This window comes from Mustelus asterias, chromosome 3 (genome assembly GCF_964213995.1).
Source record: "Mustelus asterias chromosome 3, sMusAst1.hap1.1, whole genome shotgun sequence".
Lineage (NCBI taxonomy): Eukaryota > Metazoa > Chordata > Chondrichthyes > Carcharhiniformes > Triakidae > Mustelus > Mustelus asterias.
This window is the reverse complement of record NC_135803.1, coordinates 144,785,180-144,810,175: the sequence shown is the minus strand read 5'-3', so window position 1 is coordinate 144,810,175 and position 24,996 is coordinate 144,785,180. Positions and strand designations below refer to the sequence as shown.

Below are 24,996 nucleotides of genomic sequence, written 5' to 3'. Positions count from 1 at the left end.
AACTAATGTAATCCAAATTAAGGCCTATTTGATTTATCTTGCTTGTTACCTCCACAACTCCAGATTAATGGCCTACTACAAATTTGATTCCACAGATCAATGAAACATTACAAACTTAGTATGCTTGTTTCAGATTAATAATTAAAATTGCAAATATTTGAAAAACAAATCTCCAGCATTTAATAAAATTTAAATAATCCTGAAGCATATGTGACATGGTTAGTATAATCTCTACTTATGACCTTTTACGATGGATTTCTCTGTAAACAAGCTTTGTTTTAATAGGATGCACGGGGAATAAATATCTCTTCATAAATAAGTAATTGATGCTTCATAATTCCAAGTCTCTCGTTATGAAGTGTAACAGGAGCAAAGGGTTCTGCTTACAGATTTGATGAATTCAACAATTATCTTCGTGGGTAGCCACTGCGCTATTCTGCTTCTCTGTGTGACACCCTGCTCTTTTCACGGAGCTAACCTCAATCAGGCCATTCGATGGGCTTTCCCCAATATCACTGAAGGCATAATGACAACAGCCCTGCATGTCTGTTCACACTTCATCCGCCATCACACGGTTTTCGCACAAATCACCACAACAGCTTTGTATACTGGGTGTGCAAGACGTTGAAGACTTATAGTTGATTGGGAATGTGCACTGTTGCTGCACATTGTGTTTTTTAAGGTTTCAAAATATATATTTCCACTAGAAGCAAGTTAATTTGATAGTGCTATACAACGGCAACCAGTTTAAGTGAGGCTTGTCTATACTGCTCCTATTATGTTCAGACAATCTAAGAAGAAAGCCAATCCAAGATGAAAATGTTCTTTGTGGGTCCCATTTTTAAATTCTCTGAGTCTAACAAGCTGGACCCGAGCCTCATTTATGACTGGCAGCCGGCTGAGCCATTGTGAGCCCACAGTGAAATCTGCTTTTACATTCTCTCTCTGTATCTTTGGAACAAACACAGGAAATCACGTTGATCTTCTTGCGACTTCCATGAACAAAAGTGACACTTGTGCCAGGACGGACAAATCCAGAAAGGGTTATTCTCCGTGCTCCTTCTGAATGTTATTTACCAGGAGGCAAAGGAAGAAAGAAAAATGAATCTGGCAATGACTCCACTGCCAAGGTAGTCAGTTGTATTCACGTGGCAATTATCATTTATGTTGGAAATTAATTTTCCCACCAATTATGTTCATTGAATCCATATACATTCTCAGTCTAGAAGGTCGAAATGTTTGTCTTAACTATATGAACAGTATCAATCCTGCTCCTGATTGAGTAACGTTGGTACTTGTCCATAAAGTTTGCCTTCCCTATTTTACTGTTTCACCATCTTGTCTTCAGTTCAATGAGCAAAATATTACTGGCAATTCCCTTCTGCTGTCAGATCTGCACAACACCAGATGGTAGTAAACTGTTCCTCTTGCATGCTGCGCGCATATATAGGACTTGACACTGAGCCACACAAAAGTTGTGTAGCACCAGATGGGAGTAAATTGTTCCCTTTACCTCGTGTTTACTACACCTGAACAGGAGTTGGCACTGAGGCTTAAATGAATTGTTGCTTTGTGTCCACTATATTATCAAGTTTCTAACAGCTTTTTTTTACCTCTGTAAAATGTACATCCTGTGTTGCTGTAAGGTTAAATCCACGTTGTCTGCACTCAAATTCCAGCATCTTCAAGAGAAGGCGATATGTGATGTGGATATCATTTCCGAAGTATTGGTCCATCTCCTCGGTGACAGTACGCATACGTCGAGCCAGTTTCTTTGCCTCAATGGTATTTAGTTCAGTTTCATTCCTCTCCAGCCTTTCCAGCTTTCACCAGAGACAAAGGGACAAAGGTAAGCTTACGTCACAGAAAGTCACAATGGTACGTGTGGAGTAAACTATATGAAAACCACTCAAAGTTGGGTCAAATGCCAAACTCATCTATTGTTTAAACTCATCGACCCTCCAGAGCTCTTGGATGATTCATGTCAACCAATAATATCTCTCAGAAGAGAAAGGATGTAGCAGATTATAAATCACCAGAAAGGTACAACAAATATAAATCAAGTGAGAGCTGGAACTGTTTCTGATTGGGGTGGAATACACTGCTTACAAAGGATAGGTACTACAAGGAATTCAGGGTCAGTGATTTCTTGGACTAGATTCCATCACATGAAGGGTTAGAATTTCCAAATTCCTGCCCTCAAGCTGCCTAGATTTTTATGGATTTTTTTTTTGCCTTTCCCAGAAGATCACAGTTTTTTGGGTGGGTGGAGGTTAACATATTGTGCCAGACACAATGTGTCACGTAGCGTGATGTGGGCCACTTAGATGAGAGGGTTTTTTGCTATTTGTCATTGTTTGTACATCATTGCAAGTATTATGTAGCTGCACTAAAAATCACATATAAAAGATTAAATCATGGAAGCTTTCAATACAGAAAAGAAGGTAAACCAGTCAATCATCTGTGTGTTGGCTCTTTATTACAGTGAACCAAAACTAATCATACACTCCACCCACTTTCCAGAGGCTGTTATTTTCCTTTGCTTCAACTGACTATTCAGGGTTGTCTGATAAGATGGTATATTCGACTCAATCACTTCTTGTGGTAAATCATTCCATTTTCTAACAAGCCTCTGCCTGAAAAGAAATCTCTTCATATTCTCGTCTCAGATTTGTTTATTTTTTTCTCACAGCGAATCCTAGTTTTTAAGATTTAAAAAGTGCTTTTTAAAAATGCACCTCAGTTAGGAAGGAGCACAACCTGTGTCTGTCAACAGAGGTCACTAGTGAACTTTGATATCTAAGCCAAAAAATACCATCTACTTCTTTGTCCGAAGGCAGGTCACCTGGTGGTTATTTGCCACAGTAAGAAGTTTAACAACACCAGGTTAAAGTCCAACAGGTTTATTTGGTAGCAAAAGCCACACAAGCTTTCGGAGCTCCAAGCCCCTTCTTCAGGCGAGTGGGAATTCTGTTCACAAACAGGGCATATAAAGACACAAACTCAATTTACATGAATAATGGTTGGAATGCGAATACTTACAACTAATCAAGTCTTTAAGAAACAAAACAACGTGAGTGGAGAGAGCATCAAGATAGGCTAAAAAGATGTGTATTGTCTCCAGACAAGACAGCCAGTGAAACTCTGCAGGTCCACGCAACTGTGGGGGTTACAGATAGTGTGACATGAACCCAATATCCCGGTTGAGGCCGTCCTCGTGTGTGCGGGGCTTGGAGCTCCGAAAGCTTGTGTGGCTTTTGCTACCAAATAAACCTGTTGGACTTTAACCTGGTGTTGTTAAACTTCTTACTGTGTTTACCCCAGTCCAACGCCGGCATCTCCACATCGTTATTTGCCAAACCAGGGAAAAGTGCTTTAATTTTTACTACGGCGTAATGTGTACATGCAGACCCTCGAGTCTGCCTCAGTTGGAACAGTGACTGAATCCTGTGCTGATCCATCGACTAGCCATCTAGCCAGCTCTCTCCCACTTTTGTGGGAGGCTGAGGGGGGATCTTATAGAGACCTATAAGATAATGAAGGGGCTGGATAGGGTAGAGGTGGAGAGATTCTTCCCACTTAGAAAAGAAGCTAGAACTAGAGGGCACAGCCTCAAAATAAAGGGGGGTCAGTTTAGGACAGAGTTGAGGAGGAACTTCTTTTCTCAGAGGGTGGTGAATCTCTGGAATTCTCTGCCCACTGAAGTGGTGGAGGCTACCTCGTTGAATATGTTTAAATCACGGATAGATGGATTCCTGATCGGTAAGGGAATTAGGGGTTATAGGGATCAGGCGGGTAAGTGGAACTGATCCACTTCAGATCAGCCATGATCTTATTGAATGGCGGGGCAGGCTCGAGGGGCTAGATGGCCTACTCCTGCTCCTATTTCTTATGTTCTTATGTACCATCTATTCACAGATAGATAAGTGGTATTATTTAGCAACTTATTTGAGGGGATACCAACATATTTGGGGACAATTAATTCCCAAGCAACAATCTTTCAGCAGAAAATCGGGAAGTGGCACAGGACAGTGGACAGCAGCTCCTCAAAATATCCCTGCTACATTCTGATAGGGATTGGTTAAAAATCCTACCGTTAATATCTTATTAACTACCACAATGCCCACATTTTGCAGTATGAGGTTGTGTAGCACTGCAGCTGAAATTTTCCCGGGAAGTTATTTATAATTGATTATCTCTGGTTCAAAGCACATTAAGATCTGAAAGCCGCCGTAGGTTTTTCCAAATCAGTACTTACAGTGTCTGCCAGTTGTGTGAATGGTGGAGATGTGCAGTTGAAGAGATCAGGTTCCAACCAGCCAAGTTCCTCCCCACAGTGTCGAATGACAGTGCCTGAAATAGGTGGTTACAGTATAAGAGGGCTATCTGAGAGAGGGCTACCAGAATAAGAAATAAAAACAGAAAACGCTGGAAATAGTTAGCAGGTGTGTCTGGCAGCATTTGCAGAGAGAGAGAGAGAGTCCACAGAGTTCTGAAGAAGAGTCATGTGGACTCGAAACATTCGGTGAAATCTTGCTGGCGTTCATGCCAGCGGAATCTTACCATCCTGACAGCGAGCCCCCGCCACAGTTTTCCCAGCGGTGAGGGGTGCGTTCAATGGGAAACCCTGTTGACAATGGCAGGATCATAAGATCCCGCCACCAGTGAGCGGCACGCTGCCTCCCGCCGCCATGAAGCAAGGCGCAGAGAGGGAGAAAGCTCCCGCCTGTTAACTTGGTTTCTCTCACCACCGATGCCGCCAGACCCAGCTATTATTTTACAAAAATAACTTCCACATCGAGCAAAGCAGAGCATGACACAATCCAGCTGTGAGCGGAACAACTTACCATCAGCCCGCATCTCTGCAAAGCAAGGGAGAAGAGGGAAAAAAATACAAGAGTCAAGGTGACAAAAGGAAAGTGTGAAAGGAAGCTGCACATCAGAACTGTGCGCTGAGAGAGGTTCAAGAAGGAATTGCCATTGGTACGTCTTTTAAACATCATTTTGTTCTTGAAATTTTCTTTGTTTACACAAGTGCAAAATACTGAGCTCAAGGATGTGTTAGCACTGGGCGGGACTGGCCTTGCTCTGACCAAAGTGTTTATGTGCCACAGAATCAGAGGAAATGAATTAAAGATGTAAAAGACAGTGATAAGACCACCCAATACTGAGGCTTCCATTTTCAGAGAGGAAGAACAGCGGGCAAGTACGTCAGGACACATGCAAAAAGCAAGTGGGAGGAAGAGAGAGGCAAAGCATTGTTAAGAGATAGATGGTGAAAAAGGGAATGAGGGGGGAATAAGTCAGTGTGTGTAGGAAATAAAAATGAGTCATACGAAGCAAAGGTCTTTCCAAACTGAATTTGAAACTAGTACTGATGCAAATTAAACAGGCCAAGTTGTGCTGGATGAAGTCCTAATTTTTACACAAGATTTTACTGTTAATTGTCTCCATATGTACACAAAAGCATTTTAATTACTGCAGACTGGCCATAAATTTACTGCCTTACAGAAGGACCATCTTGCTTGTTGGCTGGAGTTTTACAGGCCCCCAGGAGCTGACTTTGAAGGGAAAACTGGTAAAACCGCAGGGAGTCGGGTCGGTTCGACATCCCAGCGAGGTACCACCATCGGGAGATTTTACTGACAGCAATTCGGTATGCGATATAGGTCAAGGCGGCAGGCAGCCAATTTCAATCATTGAAGGCAGAATTACAGGCCGCTTAAATGGTACCATCGACAGTTTGCCGATAACGGTTGACCCTTGCTCCACCACATGATGAAGCAACCAGCAAAATGGAGGCACCCCCTGTCCCAGCAACAGCTGAGGGGAGAAGCTTTTGTGAAAAAGATGGTGCCATGGGATGGGAAGGAGAGGCAGTTCCCAGAGTTCCAATGATTTTCTTTGTGGGGTTTCCCCTCCAGAGCAGCACTGTAACTCGTTCATAGATATCTTCTGCCAACCTGTTGTAGGCCCCAGGTCTCCTGCCTGCCTAACTAACGAGCACCTGAGTCTCTGATTGTGCCTGCAGTTCGTGGGGCAGGTCGCTATTCTGTGCAGCCAATAGTTGGCTGAAAAATATGGCCCTGGGTCAAACCTCCAGCCAAAGCCACTTCCAGCCCTGAGAACTCTGCCATTCTGGAATTGAGCAACCACACATATTCCCACATTATGTTCCATCTACCAATGTTCTTGTCCACTCACTTAACCCATCTATATCCTTTTGACCTATCAATAGCCTAAATCTGAAGTCTGAACTGTTGAAGCAAATGATAACATCTTCAGTACAAATTAAAGCTCCAAAATAATTAACTTGCAAGAGGTCAGTTGTGGTAGTCTTCCAGAGTGAACTAAGATTGCTTTTTGCTCACCACTACCTGTAAGACACTGTACTCATTAACAGGGAAATAGGATTTTATGAGAATTCTAAGGGGTATAAAGTTCATCTTGGGCAGCAGCGCCTCGATGTAAATTGAAAATAGCGGAAATTAGGCTGCCAATTTCCCAAGATCATACCATTGAATCATAGAATGGTTACAGCACAGGAGGAGAACATTTGGCCCATTGCGATTGTGCCGGCTGTTTGCAAGATCAATTCAGCTTGTCCCACTCACCTACCTTTTTTTGCAGGTGCTTATTCAATTCTCTTTTAAAAGCCCCAATTGTATCCACCTCCAGCGCACTCAGACAGTGCTTTCCAGATCCTAACCACTCGCTGCATTTTTCCTCCTGTCGCCATTAATTATTTTGCCAACCACCTTAAATCAATGTCTTCTGGTTCTCAATCATTCCGCCACTGGGAACAGTTTGCAGTAACTCTCCCTTCCTGATTTTGAAAAACTTGTATTGCTTTTGAATGTATACCCACAAGCATATCCTAAAATAACTGCGACAGGGGACCTTGTGTGGCTGTGTGAAATTCTCTGTGTCTGGGTTGTACACATTCTAGGCTAGCCACTGATCTTAAAAAATAAATACCCATTTTTCTTTGCAGCTGGGTTGACTGGTTCAATCTTTCATTTTGCTGTTTGGATTCAATTTTCACCTCAAAGGCTGCGGTTTGGTTTACATTAGATCAAGGTCCCTGTAGCTCTCAAGAATCTTCAGTGTGAATGCAGGAAAAGACAATGAGGCGGAGAAATAAATGTTGCCAGATATTCACTAATTTGTACATCGTACCACCCTAACATCCTTCAACTTCACTCCTTCTCAGTTCAGTTTCACCTGAAACCCTCAGCCCAGCTACTGATAATTCTAGATTTGACTATTCCAGCATGTCCCACATTCTATCTTCTGTAAACTTGAAATGATCCAAAATTCTCCTGCTGAAGTCTTAACTCATACATAGATCTGTTCCCCTGTAATCCCTGTTCATGCTGGCCTCCGGTCCAGCGACGTGTCGATTTTAACATTTTCGTCCCCATTTTCAAATTGTTCCGTGGCCTCATTCCTCCCCATCTCTGTAATCTCCTCCATCCCCACAATCCTCCAAGAAGGCTACAGTAATCTAATTCTTCCTTCTTCAGTATTCCTGCTCAATCACCCCACCACTGGTGAATGTTAGACTTTAGCTCTTCCCAAATTACTAAAAACCTTTTCCCAACAGTAGAGATCGTGTGATTTATCTCCTGTACCTTCCCTTGAGCATGAGCAGTAGAAGTTGCGGATAACCACACCTCGAATTCAGCCATTGGGGCCAAAATATCATTATTTTTATCTTCAGCTGCTTAGGCCCCAAGCTCTGGATTTCTCTCCCTTTCCAACTCGGTTTCCTCCTTTACGGCACTATTAAGACCAACCTCTTTACCAAGCTTTTTGGTCACCTGGTCTAACATCTCCGTATGTATATCAGTGTCACATTTTGTTTTATAATATTTCTATGATATGCCTTGAAATGTTTAATGGTGCTGTACATGTTGTTAACCTACACATTATTGGGACAGGAAAGCTCAGCCAGAGACTATATTTGCGGCACAATGGCACCGTGGTGAGTACTGCTGCCTCACAGTGCCAGGGACCCGGGTTCGATTCCCGGCTTGGGTCACTGTCTGTGTGGAGTTAGCACACAGGCCGAAGGGCCTGTTCCTGTGCTGTATTGTTCTTTGTTCTTAACTATTATAGTGTGGTGACTTAATACAGAATGGGCAAAACAATCTGAGGGATGTTACTAAGAGAGAAGATCTTAAATTTATCCAGAAGCATTCAATTCTTTATTGAAGCACGGGTGTACTGTTGCTTTCCAGTCAGATCCTGTTGCAGTTGTCAGAGGCATGATCTACATTTCCATTCATTTCTCTTTCAAAAATTGTTGCCCTTGGGCTCAACCGTGATGGAAGTTTCCACTCTCACTTCCATTGAAGAGGATAACAAGTTGCCCATCCGCCATTAAGTATGCATGCACATTGTTCAGCCAATCAGATCATTTTCTTGCAGTGTATGATTGAACAGATCACAGCACCAACTTGTAAGCACAAAGAGAAATCTATTATGAGAATACAGCAAAATAGATTAGTTGCTCACCAAGGGAACCTTTTGGACACAGGACGGCTGCTGGGAGTCCAAACTTTGTTCGTGGCCACCAAACACCAGCCTTGAGCGATTTGGGACACCCGTCATATATCACTACGGAAGAATAAGGCAACAAAAGATGTTAAATTAGCAAAATAATACAGTCGCTGTTTCTTTCTTTAAATCAATTCATTTGTTACATGCTGCTGCAGTTAAAATCACTTCATATAGCCCACAATTATCTCCAAGAGCAGGAATAATTGAATTTATGCAGGGTTTTCCTGGAATCAGTCATGTCAACCAGAATGATTATAAATGGGTATCGTTCACAATGAGTAAGGTAATGAGGTATCAGATAATGACCAAAAATCAGTCCATGATATCCTTTGTTACAGCCTACAATCCCTATATTGCCACCGAAGCCTTCGAATGATTAGCAAAATAGCATTTTAATAGAATAAAAATTGTACGCATTAATAGTTTTTGGAAGATGCAAAGATCTCTCAGAACTCTTAAGCATTAGTCTACGAATGGGAGTGGAAATTTTTCACTGCCTTAGAGACGAGCGGTACTCCTCTTCAGTGGCAAACTTAGATTTCACTGAAATGGTCTCATTAAAATGCATCCAGGCAGATTAAATAGATCTACAGGGATGTGAGGAGAAGTATGTAATTTTCAGTAGCCCTGTGAAAAATAATGATGAAAAATATTTTCCTCATGCACAAACAGCAGAATTTACAGCAAGATGTCTTGGTCTCTTGGTGAGGCCAAATACTCCCACGTTTGATTTCTTGCTTCGGTTTCTGCCCACTAGTTTTATTCATTCTTTCATGGGATGTGGGTGTCACTGGCAAGGCAAGCGTTTGTTGCCCATCCCTAATTGCCCTTCAACTGAGCGGTTTCCTGAGCCATTTCAGGGGATTTGCAAAACAGCATCTGTTTTATGTTAGAAGTCAGTCATTGTACAATCGACCAGGAGTTTGTTTATTCGTTTGTTTAAAGTTTATTTATTAGTCACAAGAAAGGCTTACATTAACACTGCAATGAAGGTGCTGTGAAAATCCCCTAGTCGCCACTCTCTGGCGCCTGTTCGAGTCAACGCATCTAACCAGCATGTCTTTCAGACTGTGGGAGAAAACCGAAGCACTCGGAGGAAACCCACACAGACACGGGGAGAACATACAAACAGTGACACAAGCTGGGAATTGAACCCGGGTCCCTGGCACTGTGAGGCAGCAGTGTTAACCACCGTGTTACCACTAGTGGAAAACTAAGATGTAACTTGGAAGTATTTTATTGTTTCTGAATTACAGAAAGTGCTAAAGGCAAAAAAGCTGAATTTGGCACTGATAATTTCCTTTTGTTTTAATCATAATATTAATTTTCAATACAAAAATATTAAAATGGTATTTTAAATTGAGATCAAACAACAACCTAGATATTGTGATTTAACAGAACTGGGCTGGATTTTTAAATGGTAGCTGTTAAAGAGATGCATCCAGAAACCCAGCCTTGGAGTCTTTCGCATTTCACTGGAAGAATTCCTGACCTTCACTGAGGACTCTAAGGGACCAGACCTCCGTAGTCCGGCTGCAGCCAAGGCAAATGGCTGAAAACCATCTTTTAAATATCCTCTAGCCATCTTTTGCAACACTGGATGCAAGAAATAACAGAATCCTTTGCCGCACTGTTACCATTTACAACTTTGCCAGGATGTCCATATGCCCTTCAACACAGGGAACGCTAAGGGCATGTATGAAGAGATCAAAAAGGCAACAGGTCCATCAGCAATCAGTTCCTTTGAAAGCAAAGGCAAGGGAGGTCATTACGGACTGCATTCAGCAGTTGAAGACATGGGCGGAACAGTACCTCGTGTTCACTGTCATAGAGGAAGTTCCTGACATCGAGGACTGCCTGTCATAGCACAGCTGAATTTCAAACACAGTGGAGGAGCTTAGCAAAGCTAGTGACTCGCTTGTCATCAGCAAAACTCCTGGTGCTGATGCTATACTGCCCAAATTCATCAAACACAGGAAGCCCATATAGGTAGCGCCTCCGGCTCTGCTGGAAGGAGGGGTCAGTGCCCCAGGATACATACAAAGACCAATACAGCACAGAACAGGTCCTTCAGCCTACCAAGCCTGCACCGATACAAGGTTTCTATCCCTCTGTTCGCCTCCCGCTCACGTGTCTATCAAGATACACCTTGAACATTGCAAAGATTGCAACACAGTACAAGAACAAGGATGGCACAGTGGTTAGCACTGCTGTCTCACAGCTCCAGGGAGCTGGATTTGATTCCCGGCTTGAGTTAGTCTCTGTGTGGAGTTTGCACATTCTCCCCGTGTCTGCGTGGGTTTCCTCCGGGTGCTCTGGTTTTCTCCCACAGTCCAAAGATGTGCGGGTTAGCTAGACTGGTCATGCTAAATTGCCCCTTATTGTCCCGGGATGCGTTGATTAGAGAGATTAGTGGGGCTAATAGGTGGGATTAAGGGGATAGGGCCTGGGTGGGATTGTTGTCGGTGCAGACACGATGGGCCAAATGGCCTCCTTCTGCACTGTAGGGTTTCTATGATTTCTATGACGGGCAACTGTACAACTATCAAGGCGTCTCTGCAGAGCATCATGGGAAAAGTAGTTGCCCTAGAAGATCTACTACTGGCATGATTTGCTCAGTCCAGCAGCTGTGTGAGCAGGGAACTGCTGTGAACAAATATTGCCGTTATTGATCTCACCAAGGCACATAAGCACAGGTGTTCAATTTCTGCTGCAGAAAATTGGCTGCCTGCCGAAGCTGTTCAAAGTGATCTCCTCTTTCCAATACAACATGGTGAGAAAGGTCAGCTATGATGGGACAACATTGGAAGGCTTTGAGATCTGCTGGAGTCAAACAGGGTTGTGCTCTGGCATTTTTGTCGCTTTGCTTTTGTCATATGCCTTCAGGTATCATTTATAGAGGGTGTCTATTTACATATCAGAACTGATTGATAGCTGTTCAGCCTTGCCTGCTTGAGATTCAAGATAAAGGTGTGTCAAGTCTCCATCGGAGGTTTATGCTGATGACGCTGCACTAAATTCCATACAGAGGAACACCTTCAGTAGAAATTGGACAGACTATATCTGTAAAGTTTGACCATTGGCCTCAGGAAAGCAAATATCATGGTATAGGATGTTGCCATAATACCATCTATCGGCATGAGCAATGTGGTGCAGTATTTTGCTTTTATATTATTGTGGAGGAGGTTGTTGGGAGTTTCACATATCTAAGCTTGACAATCACCAGCAATCTGTCACTTGGTGCTGAAATCAACACACCCTTCGCAAAAGGTGTAGCTGTTATGGCCAAGCTGAGTAAGAGAGTGTGGAGCAACTTCAACCTGGCTGAGAACACCAAGCTGCGAGCTTACAAAACCTGTGTCCTCAGTGCACTCCTCCACAGCGGTAAGGTCTGGGCAATATATGCTAGGCAGGAAAAAAGGTGAAAAGTTTCCACCTTCTCAGTCTGATTGTCGGCATTCCTTCACAAGACAAGGTCACCAACACAGAGGTGTGAATTTACATTAGCATACACTCCTTATTAAGTTAACAATGTGTGTACTCTCTTGGCCACATTCATCAGATGATGATGGCTGCATATCCAAAGACTTTCTGTACAGTGACCTGCAACAGGGTGTGATGATATTGTGCTATTTATATATTTTATGTATCTGCAGAATGTTTTAAAGTTTTTTTTGCAGGGAGTTGGTGTGTCTGGAAAACATATAGCTCAGATGCTGGAAAGCAGGATAATTATTCATTTTAGCCATGTAGTATTTATTTAGCAGAAGACTAATGGGCTTTTGTTCAATAATGGGCAGGGCCTCCTGGGTTTTTTTTTGATTAAAGGAATGGAAGGTGAGTTTAAGTATAAAGGGTCATATGAACAAAGAACAATACAGCACAGGAACAGGCCCTTCGGCCCTCCAAGCCCACGCCGCTCCCTGGTCCAAACTAGACCATTCTTTTGTATCCCTCCATTCCCACTCCATTCAAGTGGCTAAGAGGAGGAGCTAGGTTTGTAGCAGAGAAAAACAGGTTTGTGTTTCAGTTGCTGACGGGAGCTGTTTAAAGACAGACATCTGCTCCCTCTCTCGCCACAAAACCTCTCTGGAAGCTCCAGGACTGTTAACCCAAGTTGCAGCAAGTATATCTGTGATTGCTAACTCTATTTCAAGTGGGTTTTGAGTCTATAGGAAGAATTTTGCTTATTTGGAACTGAAATAGTATTTAAGTTAGAAATTGGAGTTGTTTCATTTCATGTTCAAAGATTGTTCAATTGTTAAGTGTTAAACTGCTTCCTTTTGTTAGAGTTATGCTTAAACTGTGTTGTGAAAAAGGCTTGTTTTGATCAAATATCCCTAATTTGTTGGTGAAATTACACCTGGTGCAAAGTATCCTTTCCTCACATTAATGCCAAAATAGAAAAATTGTTGGGGTCCAGTCTGGCTTCATAATATATGTTAGGGTTCTGGTCTGGGACCCTAACACTGGGTCACATCCTTCTGGGTGTCCATACCTCTAATACAAGGTAAAATATGAAGCTGGCAGATGCTGACACTGACAACTGGGAGACAATTGCTGATGAACATGGCCTCTGCAGGCTGACTGCGTGGAAGGATACAGGAGCAAAGACAAGAAGCTCAAGCAGCTAAGAACAAGGGCCAGAGAAACCAGAGGCCTGTGAATTGTGCACCTGGGATTTAAGACGGTTGAGCATGTTGCAGTCCTCAGGACTCAACGTTGAGTTCGGCAACTTTAGATTTTTAGCCTTTCTCCTCCCCTCTTTAAAAAATATCCCATGATATTTGATTCAGGTGATTGAGGTGTTCAAGATGACGGAAGGATTTCATAGCTTCCATCTAATTATCCTATCTCCTCTGGTGGGAGAGTCTAGAACAAAGATGCATGACCTTAACATTAAAATTATATCACCCGGGGGTAATGAAAGGAAGTACTTCTTTACACAACAGCAGTGGAAATCGCAAGCTCTCCTACTAAAAGGCTCTAGAGGTGAGGTCAATTGAAAATTTCAAACCCAAGATTGATAGATTTTTTTGTTAGACGTGGGTTAGACAGAACCAAGGTGTTCACATACAGATCAGCCATGATCTAACTGAATGGCTCAAGGGGCTGAATGGCCTAATCCTGCTTCTAGATTCTCCGTAGATTTGAGACCAAGTGAGGTTTGCAGCTCTTTCTTCAGAGAAAATCTTTCAAAGTCGATCATGCCCTTGCATTCCATCTCCCCAAATTCCGCTTTCCCAGTACATCTTTAATCAATAAGTAATGGAGAAACTAGGATTGCTATGTTTGTCACATTATCAAGATCACTAGCTCACATTCGTAAAAGCTCCTGAAATACATTTCCTCGGTTTTGTCCTCTCCCTGAGGGCTGCTGTCCATGATGATGTTAGAATTATTCTACAGTTCACTTGGATAATCAATATTTAATGTTGTTTGAGCATGTCTCTGCAGCATGCGTTACGGGCCCCCATTTAGTACAGCTTAAAAGCAAAATCATATAAAAGGTGCTGGAAAGTTTTCATGTTGAGAGCAGTCACATTGAGTATTATGATTTTTACAGCTAAACCACATGAAATTTGCTCTGAAAAGAGCAGTTGTTACTTTAAAAGAGTTCCTTGGAAGAACTGGTAGGCCTTGGAGGTTTTAGGCAGTGTACTCTGCCTGTCACCTGAAGGAATGACTGCAATAGGTAGTGATATATAGTGGAAGATGGGAATGTGAGTGGGATGTCATTGCTGATTGGTCAAGCTATTGTATTTGAAACAGGTTAGTATATGTTAACAATCTTGCTGCTGATTGACATCCATTCTACACAGTAAGGGTTGCCAGATGTCACTGATGCAAAGGCCACTGTCTTGGGGCACTGTGTGCTGTTGGCAGATCTCCATGGCCTCTCTGACATGTCTTGTAAGGCAGTGCGAGATGGACGTGACAAATCTAGAGTTGGACCATTGGATGTGGTAGTTCTTAAGTTGAGCGTGTTAGACGATAATTGACTTGTCCCATCCACTGTGTTTGAAGCAGATTTGATGGTCTGTAAGTCCGATGTTCCGGTTGCGGCTGTTTCCCCAATGTAGATGAGTCTTCAATCGCATAGTATGCTATGAGCAGCACATATGTTGACATGTACCATTCTACAAACTACCCCTGTCACCTAAGATAAAGGCAAAATACTGCGGATGTTGAAATCTGAAACAAAAACAGAAAATGCCGGAAAATCTCAGCAGGTCTTTACAACATCTGTGGAGAGAACACAGAGCCAACGTTTTGAGTCTGGATGACCCTTCGTTAGCTCTGTTTTTGTTAGCTCTGTCACCTGCGCCACTCATTCCTTCAGATGACGTGCAGAGTACACTGCCCGAAACATCGAGGCCAAACAGTTTTTCTAAGGAATCTTTTAAAGTAACAACTGCTCTTTTCAGAGCAAATTTCACAAAATGTAAGCATAAAAATAGTTTTACTTAAAACCATATACAAGTAGATAATAAGCTACAGACTTCCTCAGATGACCTCATGGATCAAACTAACATTCTATACTTGTTAACTATTACGATTACTTATCAGTGGTCTACAATACTAGTAGAGTTTAACTAATAGAATGAGGACCCTACCCACAGAAAGCATTTGTACATTTCCTGCCACTTGCCGAACAAGCACCATTGTACTCATTAAACCATTGGTTTGCAAAGTTGTTTAGAACCAACTGAGAAGAATGCAAGCTCCAGAGACACCCTTCCCTCCAGATCCCATTATGGAACCAGACTAGCTGGCTAATCAAGTGACCTAGAGTACTGTGGACTTATTACTGAATATGTTACTTCATGATGCGTCATCGTCTCAGTAACAATTAGCTTCTCATCCAGAAGCACAGTCAACAAGCTGGTCATTAGACAACTGGGAAATTGAGTCTTTGCTAGATATATAGCAAGTATCAGAAGCTTCTACAAAGCAATGTGAGCAGCACTGCTCAGGTGGGTGCCCGTAGCACAGAAACGCAGTCAATTTCCTGACTACAGCATACCTCGCAACAAAGCCAAAATGCCTTCCATGTCCTGAAACTAACTACAGCAGGAGCGCCACACATTTTTAAAATCAGTTATTTTAGCTCCTGGTCTGCAACAGAAGTTTCTTGTTTGGATGAGAGATGCCACGCAGTGCGAAAAAAACATTGATGGAGGAGGGGTCAAGAAAGGGAATTCCCTATGGCAGCGGGTTCAGAGAACGTATCTCTTCATAGATCAATGCGCACCTCTTGCAATTTTGAAGCCCATATCTTAGGCCCTCACATGAAGAGGCTTGGCAAAGAGGTATTCTGTGACAGGATTGTGCAGGCCACAATCCCTTATCCCATTTCCCTATTTGCAATTAATCTATTTCACAGCCTGATCCTGGATCTCTCGGGTCTGGAGGAAGCAGCAGTTAGAAGAAACGTATGCCAATTTTGTAGATTAGCTAAGAAGCGGAGGTGGATTTTAATGTAGATAGATGCAGGGTAATGCACATAGGAGTAGAAAACAGCAAATGTGTAAAAAATATAGGAATATGCATCAGCAAAGATGAAAAGGAAAATAATTTGAGTGCAATGATCATCACTCACTAATAGTTTCCAGTTAATGTCAGCTATTAGCAATACAGATAATGAAACACAAGAATTCATCTCAAGGACCACTGATTATGTCATTCTTGGAACCTGGGGAGGCCCCATATGTGCTGTATATAATTCTGTGCATCCAAACTGTAAAGATAAATGGGGGTCAAAGTTCAGGTATGCATTCACCTGTGCCCTTTTGACCCTGCTGGATTATGAGTTAAATAAAGGCACCAAATTTGAATGGGGCAGACGGGCATATGGATGGGTTGGTCTGCACTCTTCCACATCGACACAGAAATTAGCTGTCAGCCCTCCCTTTTAAGGAGGTTGCAGTCACAAAAAAGTTAAAAGATAAAACAACTTATGACCTTTGGGAATCCAGACTGTTTCTCTGTCGTGAACCACCCTTCCCCCTCCCTGCTCCAGAGACCTATCCTTTCATTACAAGGCTGGCACATCTTTTTACCCTCAATGTGCGGACCTCCAAACTTCTATTGAGCTCTTGTAGAGCTGTGGGCAATCCAGGTTCCTTCTACACCTAGGATCTTCTCAGGGTGAGTGGAGGTTACATCCTCACAAAGCCATCCTGGAAGCAGTGTCCCTTGCTGAAAGTAGGCACATTCAATGCCCAGCAATGTTTACAACAGTCCAACACTACTGGTGTTATGGTGGGACCACCAGGAAATTTTACCCCCTTTGATGCATTGGAAGCGTTCAGAGAAGAACTGCAAGGATAATTCTCAGCATATAGCTCTGGATTTATAAGGCAGATTCACTGGGTTTCTGTAAGAAAGAAAGTTGAAAGGGACTTTATAAAATGCTACGATGCATACAAAATGCAGCTGTAAACAGTTTTTTTAGCTTTGATATTCAATAGAAAACAAGACAGCACAGGGTCAAATTGAGAGAGTCTCAAATGAGTTGGGAGATTAAAAGTATAGTGGATTCAAGAAACTGACTGCCATGAAAAGCATCAGATAATGTGTTGATTAATTTTGTAAAAATATTGAAGTACAAATAGCCGATTGAGAAAAGGATTGAAGTTTATACCCCACAGGGACAAAATCATTCTGTTGCTACAGAGACTTTATTTCACTGGGGAGACTGGAGTATAGATAGCTATTCTGGGGATTCAGCAGCTTAATCAGAATGTGAATGTGAACATTCAGTTAACAGCCCAGTTAACTGCGTTGTGAGGAAGGGTGTTAGCTGAAATGCAAATCTATTTTTATTCTTCAGGCTCTGTTTGACTGGCAGTTATTTCTAGCATTTGCAGTATTTTTTAACCCAGTCTGAGAACTCTTTGAGATTAATATACTTGTGTGGCATTGTTGATTAGAAGATGAAATAGATGAGCAAGAGTCTATGATGGAATAGATTGTATATGGATGCCATTCGTTGTAGTTGTAGGATAGGGTGAACGGTGAATCATCCGCTGTTATTCTTCAGGGCTGTTGCATTTTTTTCTCATTTCACAGTTGTTTTCTTCTGCCCTTAATAAGATTCCCCACCACATTCCCACGCTCTTCTATCTAAACTCATCAAGCCCCATTATAGGACAACCCAGTGTTCCTGTTTACTATATTCAAGAATGGAGTTTAAGTATATTTGTAAGTGATCATTACGTTAATAACAATTATACTTTGGAAGAGATTGAATTACAGATCCATGCTAAATTTTGATACAGAATAATACCATAACTGTGGCAGTGCCAAGGGGGTGGGGCCTGAATGGGACATAGCCTGAATGGGAGTGGAGCAATGGCCGGGGGGGGGGGTGGGGGGTGATGGCGGGTGGGGAGGGGGGGGGGGGGGGCGGGGGGAGACAGGTAAGACTTATCTCAGGAGGGGGGGGGGGGGGGGCAGACGGATGGAGGTGTAAACCAGCACAGGGGGCAATCGGTTGGGGGGGGGGGGGGGGGTCCCAATGTCCATGGGGCGGGCAGGGACGCCTTCTCCTCCTCCCCCCCCCCCCCAAACCAGAGAATGATCAGGCCCAGCTCCCTCCTCCTCCTCCCACCACTGATCTGAGTCAGAGAGCCGTTGGAAGTTCGGAACGCGCCTCTTCAGCAGCTGGAGCGCCCGATTCAGACTTTTATTTTGCAGGTGCATTACGGCGCGGTTCCGGATTGGCAAACGCGGTGGTAAAGGGGGAAATGCTGATAGAGTTGGGCGGGCAGTTCATTAATTCAATTTAAATACATGCAAATACAATTAAATCGCCGTTGCGCCCATTTTGGGCATGAATCGAATTGCCGCCATTCCCGGGTTTCGGTAAAGTGGCAATCTGCGCGGACTCGGGCGCAGATCGCGTTAATGGCCTCTCACCCGACTTTACCACATTTTCGCACCTGAAAACGGGCGTGACGCAATGGTAAAATCGGGCCCTTTGTGTGAGGTACTTTCTAACATCAGCCCTAATTTGAGCCCATCTCCCCCTGTCTTCTCTCAATTTAATTTAAAGTTATTGATGTAGATTTACACATTTTATATTCTCTTAACTATCAAAGACTTTTAAAAGATCACCTCCCAAATGCCTCATTTTCAAGCTGAAAAACTCACATTTCTTCCTCCAACCCTCAGCTTTTATACTAAAGATCAGGAAACAAGACACAGTAAATGGACACATGGTGTAGTTAGACCAGAGCATTGTACAGTTTGACCAATTCTTCCTCCAACCTCTATACTACTGTTATTGTTCTATGGTTCATCATTCTACTGATTTTTGATTGCTGCTTATTGGTTGGAGGTATTGAGCATTAAGTCTACCAAGACTCCCAATTCCTTTCATCCATAGACATTTCAATATAATTCATGGAGCAGTAAATTTCATCTGCTATTGCTCACCCACCTACATATTTTACTAAGCTCAATCTGGAATTCCGAAACTATTCCATCTGATTCGACGGTTTCTCCGAGTAAATGGGTTTATTTGCATTGAGCTTTTAAATCCAAATACAGTGGAGCCCCATTGTAACGCGATGGTTGGGGTCCATAAAATGTTATCGCGAATGTTATCGGGGTCGCGCTAAATCGGGGTCGTGCTAAATCACTAAACCGGAAAGAGCAAAAAAAAAGGGTCCAATGATTAATTGCGTAATATCCGATTTCACCTTAAATCGGGGCGCGTTACAACGGGGCTCCACTGTAATTTGGATTTTGGAAGGGCGGCAAGGTGGCACAGTAGTTAGTACTGCTGCCTCACAGCACCACTGACCTGGGTTCAATCCCGACCTTGGGTGACTGTGTGGAGTTTGCACGTTCTCCCTGCGTGGGTTTCCTCCGGATACTCTGGTTTCCTCTCACACTCCAAAGATGTGTAGGTTAGGTGAATTGGCCATGGTAAATTGCCACTTAGTGTCAGAGGAATTAGCAGGGGATTAGCATGGGGTTACAGGGAAGTTATCAATACACCAAGCCCCAAGGCATCTCCCTCTGACATCCTGCCATTAATGTGGAGATGCCGGCGTTGGACTGGGGTAAACACAGTAAGAGTTTTAACAACACCAGGTTAAAGTCCAACAGGTTTATTTGGTCGCAAATACCATTAGCTTTCAGAGCGCTGCTCCTTCGTCAGATGGAATGGATTTCCACTCTAGTTTTAGACTCCCCTACCTTTGGGAAAAGATATTGACTATCTAGCTGATCTATGCTGCACATCACACATTAAAGGTGCTTCACTCGCACAAAATGCTGGAGGACATTAAAGGCACTGTACAAATGAAAGTTGTTATTTCTCAGCTCGTTAAGTGGAATGTTAACTTAACACCACATAGTGTGATAGGATGACTGGTCCACTATTCTGTGCAACATCTATTGCTAATTTTCAGGACTTCTGTTGATGCAGGGTTCATCGTTCCACAAAGCGAGAAGAGAAATTTCACAAGCCTCCCAGTATCTCATTCATAGAAGCAGAGGTCTCAGCCCAGCTCTGGCTGCTTAATGTTCAATGCCCAGGCTGCCTTCACGCTATTGGGACTCGCGATTCGGCTCAGCTTCCATTTTTTTTTTACAACCCTTAAGTTTTATTGCAGCTTAGTGACAATTTAGAATAATATTTATTGCCGCATAATGTATTTACAATTCAATCATTGTGGAACAAATTATAATCACATTACAGCAGTTAATCTTAGATTTCACCTTTTATTTTGCTACACAGCATTTTAAGACTCGATTGGGTTCAAGTATCCAGTGTAATTAGCACGGCTGTTGTGAAATATGCTGCACAAATGTAAATGCACCATCTAAACCACTAATAGCTGCAGTGAAACTGTAAGAATCTCTTTAATTGATCCAATCATTGATCTTCAGATATAATGGGGATTTGTTGCAGCAGTAGCTCGTCAAATATAGCACATAATGACTGCACATAGTGGACCTATTAAAGATAATGGACCACACACGCAATGTGAGTTTCACAGTTATGATGAGGATTTATTGTAAGAATGTAATGTACATTGGTACAAAGCATCCGGTGGGGGAGTGACAAGCAACTCAAATTGCTGATGCACCTTTGGACTCTGAGAAAGTCCCAATGAGTGCACATGCACCATACTTATACAGGAAGTTTAAACTTCCAAATGTCGGTTGCTGCACACTTCCCTACAACAAAGGGAGGTGGTGACTTGGGATGTTTGCTCTATATTTGCTCTGGTTTTACTTCGAGCTTTTCAGAGCAAGTGTGAAGCCTGCTGAACAGCGTAAAGCATGGCAGCAACTGGGAACTCCAACATCGCTCAACCCCAATTCAACTCAACACCTCCAACAATGCCCAAACTTGTTCACACCCTCCCTCTCCTGACAATGTTCGGCCTCCGATCGTGCTCACCACCCCCATGCCTGTTGACAGTACTCACTCCACCCCTGCAAACTCAAGTGTTGACCCACCCCGATAGTGGTCAACCACCCCACAACACCCCAGCAGTGAGGCAGCGAGCACTGCTGGGGGATGGGGGAGGGATGAATGTTGCATTGTCAGGGAAAGAGGTGGGGTGTACAATGTTGGGGGATGAGAGGGGAAGCACTGCTGTGTGATGAGGGTGTTGACCACTGTTGGGGATGGAGGAAGGAGTGAGTCTTGTCAAGGGGTAGGGGGTAGCATTGTCAAGGAGTGAGGGCTGCTGAGTATTGTCAGGGAGTGAGTGGGGGGGGGAAACCATCATCAAGATGTCAGTGGCAGGGGTGAGCATTGCCAAGGAGTGAGTGGGGGGGGAGCATTGTCAAGGGGTGAGTGGGGGGGTGGTGGGTGAGCATTATCAAGGGGTGAGCGGGGAGGGTAAACACAGTCAGAGAGTGAGTGGGGGAGTGAGCACGGTCTGGGAGTGAGTGGGGGGGGGGTGCCCATCGTCAGGGAGTGAGCGGGGGTGGTGAGCATTGTCGGGGGTGAGCACTGTCAGGGAGTGAGTCGGGGGAAGATGCATTTGGTGATAGCATCATGCTGCAAGTGGTGGAAAATATTCCATTGAATGTGAAGTTCCAGGGTGAAAGGCAAAGAAAAGGGAAATTCTCAATGGGGGGACTCTCAACGGGGGGGATGAATGGATGAGAACAGAAGTTTGGGAACAGACATGGTTGAGGACTGTGACTATCATGTTGAGGGATGGGGAGAAGAGTTCTCAGTTTAGGGAAAAGTAAGTCATATTAAGAAGTTTTTGTATGGAAGGTTGCATTGCCAGAATGGAAGCAACAGATAAAGCAGGAGAATGGAATAGAGTCTTTACAAGAATGAGGGTCTGAGTGGGGGAACTGTGGAGGTCAGTGGCCTTATCGTGAATATTGGTTGATATGTTTTGAACTCCCTGCTGGAGTGGAATACAAAAGGCTTACATTTGACATGATTCCTACAAGTTAAGACTCAGCATTTTGAAAGCAAGGTTAAATTATAAAGATTTCCTGCATATTTCATGACCTAACCTGTACGCTTTTCTTTTCTGGGATGTCATATTATTGGCAGTCATGGAATAGTATTTTACTTTTCTTTGGGCCCTTTATATCACGGGATTCTTCGATCCTTGAAAGTTTGAGGAACAGCGTCTAATTTTTCCAACAAGGCACTTTAGTGCCTCCCAACCTTAACACGGAGTTTCACAACTTGAGATCATAAACTCGGCTTTTCTCTGACATTTTCTCACACAGCCAGGGCTGCCAGTGGTGCTCCAGCTTACATCTCCACTCTTGTTTCTTTATTGTCCCATCACCATCCACTTTTGTCTTGTACTACCATCTTCTTTTGTCATTTAATCACTCCTGCCTTATCATGGACCTTCCTTTTTATTCTTTCCTTCCAATGGCTCTACTTCACTCATGAACTGCTAAATCTCTCACTTCTTCCAGCTCTGATGGAAGGTTGTCAAACTGAAATGTTAACTCTGTTTCTCTCTCCCTAGATGCTGCCCAACACAGAGCGTTTCTGGCATTTGCTGTGTTTATTTTACATTTTCCAGCATCTACAGTTTTCTGTTTTTGTTCTATTGATCACAAAGCATCCACAGTAACACTTCCCTGCTGCCATCAGACTTTTGAATGGACCTACCTCGCATTAAGTTGATCTTTCCCCACACCCTAGCTATGATTGTGACACTACATTCTGCGCTCTCTCCTTTCCTTCCCTATGTACGGTATGCTTTGTCTGTTTAGCACGCAGGAAACAATACTTTTCAGTGTATACTAATACATGTGACAATAATAAATCAAATCAAATCAAATCTAACAGAGCATTTACCCTGACCTTATACACACTGTTCTTTACCCAACTGTGTTCTTGTCCTTTATGAGAATTATCTCTACAATTAGCTTGCAGCAGCTGATAATGTATTCCATTTTAAGATCTTCCTTTGGCTTCTCCATCAAATACATTTTACTATCCTTTAGGCTTACAGGTCAGATCAATATATTAACATGCTATACTCTTAAAAAAATAAATGGAGGTCAATTGAGGGAATTACTGAGACACAAATAGCTGTGCTTTCCAGCATCAAGATCAATTGCTTCAGCAGCTTAGTAAAACATAATTCTACTCCCAATCCTTTCCCTTTGCCATTTTAAATGAAGCATTAAGCTGTTCATTCTAAACAAGTTAATGCCACTACTAAAATAGCAGACATTGGGACTCGGTATGAGCATGTTCAGAGTCTACTACATTGTTCACAGTAACTTCCACTCTTTTATATGTTCACACTAAAAATACACAATGGAAGAGCACCATTGTTTGAAATGTCAATTTCAAAATGAAACCCTGGCAATGTTAGGGAGAGACCAGGCCAATAAAACATCTTTTTAAAGATTGTTTTTTTTTAACATACTGTTAGCGCTGTGAAAATCAAATCAGTGCCGTTTTAGAATTTCACTTATGACGCAAAGTTATTTAAGCTTCCCAACTGTCTAAGAGTAAAACTCAATTCTAAATTTGTTTCCAAGAGCAGGTAAGCAGCAAAAAAAAAACCTCGGGAACATTTCTCACCTTCACACCCGCTGTGCGTGACCTCCGCAAAGGGATTATCACAATGGTTGCACTGACGTCCAATCACTCCTGGTCTACAGTGGCATTGGCCGGTTTCTTGATCACATGACCTGGAAAACGAGCCAATGGGATAGCAGTCACAAGGTAGGCATGCATCGCTTCCAACAGGACGATAGTGAAACTCCTGGAAGAACAAAAATAAACTCATGTTAAATCGAGTTGACAACCTTTAGTGTGACTAAAATACTAGTGGGACTCATTGCTTATGAAAATTACGAACCTAATCAATCCATAAATCATAAGTAAGAAATTGGGAATTCTATTACGATATGAATATTTTGTTGATGGCCAACTTTAGGGTTTTCATCGTCCAACCAATTTCAAATCTCTCCTTTTACAATTCAAACAAAAGAATATTTTACAGATCTTTCCTTCATGAATTCTGCGAATAGCAGTGGACAACACAGAATATTTATTTCAAAATGATACAGTACTGGAACCAGACACCATGCGAAATCAGCTCAGATGCAGAAAATATACAGAAAGCTACACATGACACTTTCACAGTAGCATAGTAGCAACTTTAGCGGATCAGTAATCCAGAGGCTTAAATTAATGCTCCAGATTCTGAGTTCAAATCCCATCATGGCAGCTGGAGAATTTAAATGCAACTCGTTAATATCTGGAATAAAAAGTTAGTCTCAGAAATGATGAATATGAATCTAGTTAATTGCTGTAAAAAAACACATCTCGTTCACTAATGTCCTTGACCTAGGCATCGGAAATAACGAAGGCATACCCAGTCCTCCCTAACATCTGGGGACTTGTACCAAAATTGGCAGAGCTGACCCAGAATTCTAACTTACAGCCGATGTCCAGGACTCCTCCATCATTCCGATGTCAGGACAGACTCACCAGAGGCAGCAGCATAACACACTGTGCAGTCAGGAGGGAGCGACACTGGGAGTCCTCAACACTGACTCTGAATCCCATAAAGTCTCACGGCATCAGGTGGACAAGAAAACTTCCAGCTCATTACCACCTCTCTCCAAAGTTCTGATGAAGGGCCAGCAACCTGAAATATTAATGCTGTTTCTATTTTCACAGAGGCTGCCAGACCTGATGAGTATTTCCAGCATTTTCTGTTTTTATGCTATTATTGACCAAGTCCTTGGGGACATATCTGCTAGACTGGATCTGCAGCAGGTGGTTACAGACCACCCGAGAGGAAAAACCCAACTGGACCTTAGCTTTGCCAATCTAACTGTCACAGACTCCCATGACAGTATTGGTAGAAGAGACAACAGCACAATTCTGTGGAGGCAAAGTCCTGTCTTCACATTGAGGACACCACCTGTTGTGTGGTGTTAGTGCCA

The 24,996-nt window shown here is 42.9% G+C and overlaps 1 protein-coding gene across 1 annotated transcript in view; it reads right to left on the bottom strand.

Moving 5' to 3' along the window:
- The window catches only part of celsr3 (cadherin, EGF LAG seven-pass G-type receptor 3), a 269,844-nt gene that overhangs the window by 65,385 nt on the left and 179,463 nt on the right, over positions 1-24,996 (bottom strand). Inside the window, exons 16-19 of the mRNA XM_078210174.1 lie at positions 23,621-23,804; positions 8,521-8,622; positions 4,259-4,353; positions 1,614-1,823 (exon numbers count right to left, since the gene is read on the bottom strand). Coding sequence (XP_078066300.1) covers positions 1,614-1,823; positions 4,259-4,353; positions 8,521-8,622; positions 23,621-23,804 — 591 coding nt within the window. The remainder of the gene's footprint in view (positions 1-1,613; positions 1,824-4,258; positions 4,354-8,520; positions 8,623-23,620; positions 23,805-24,996) is intronic.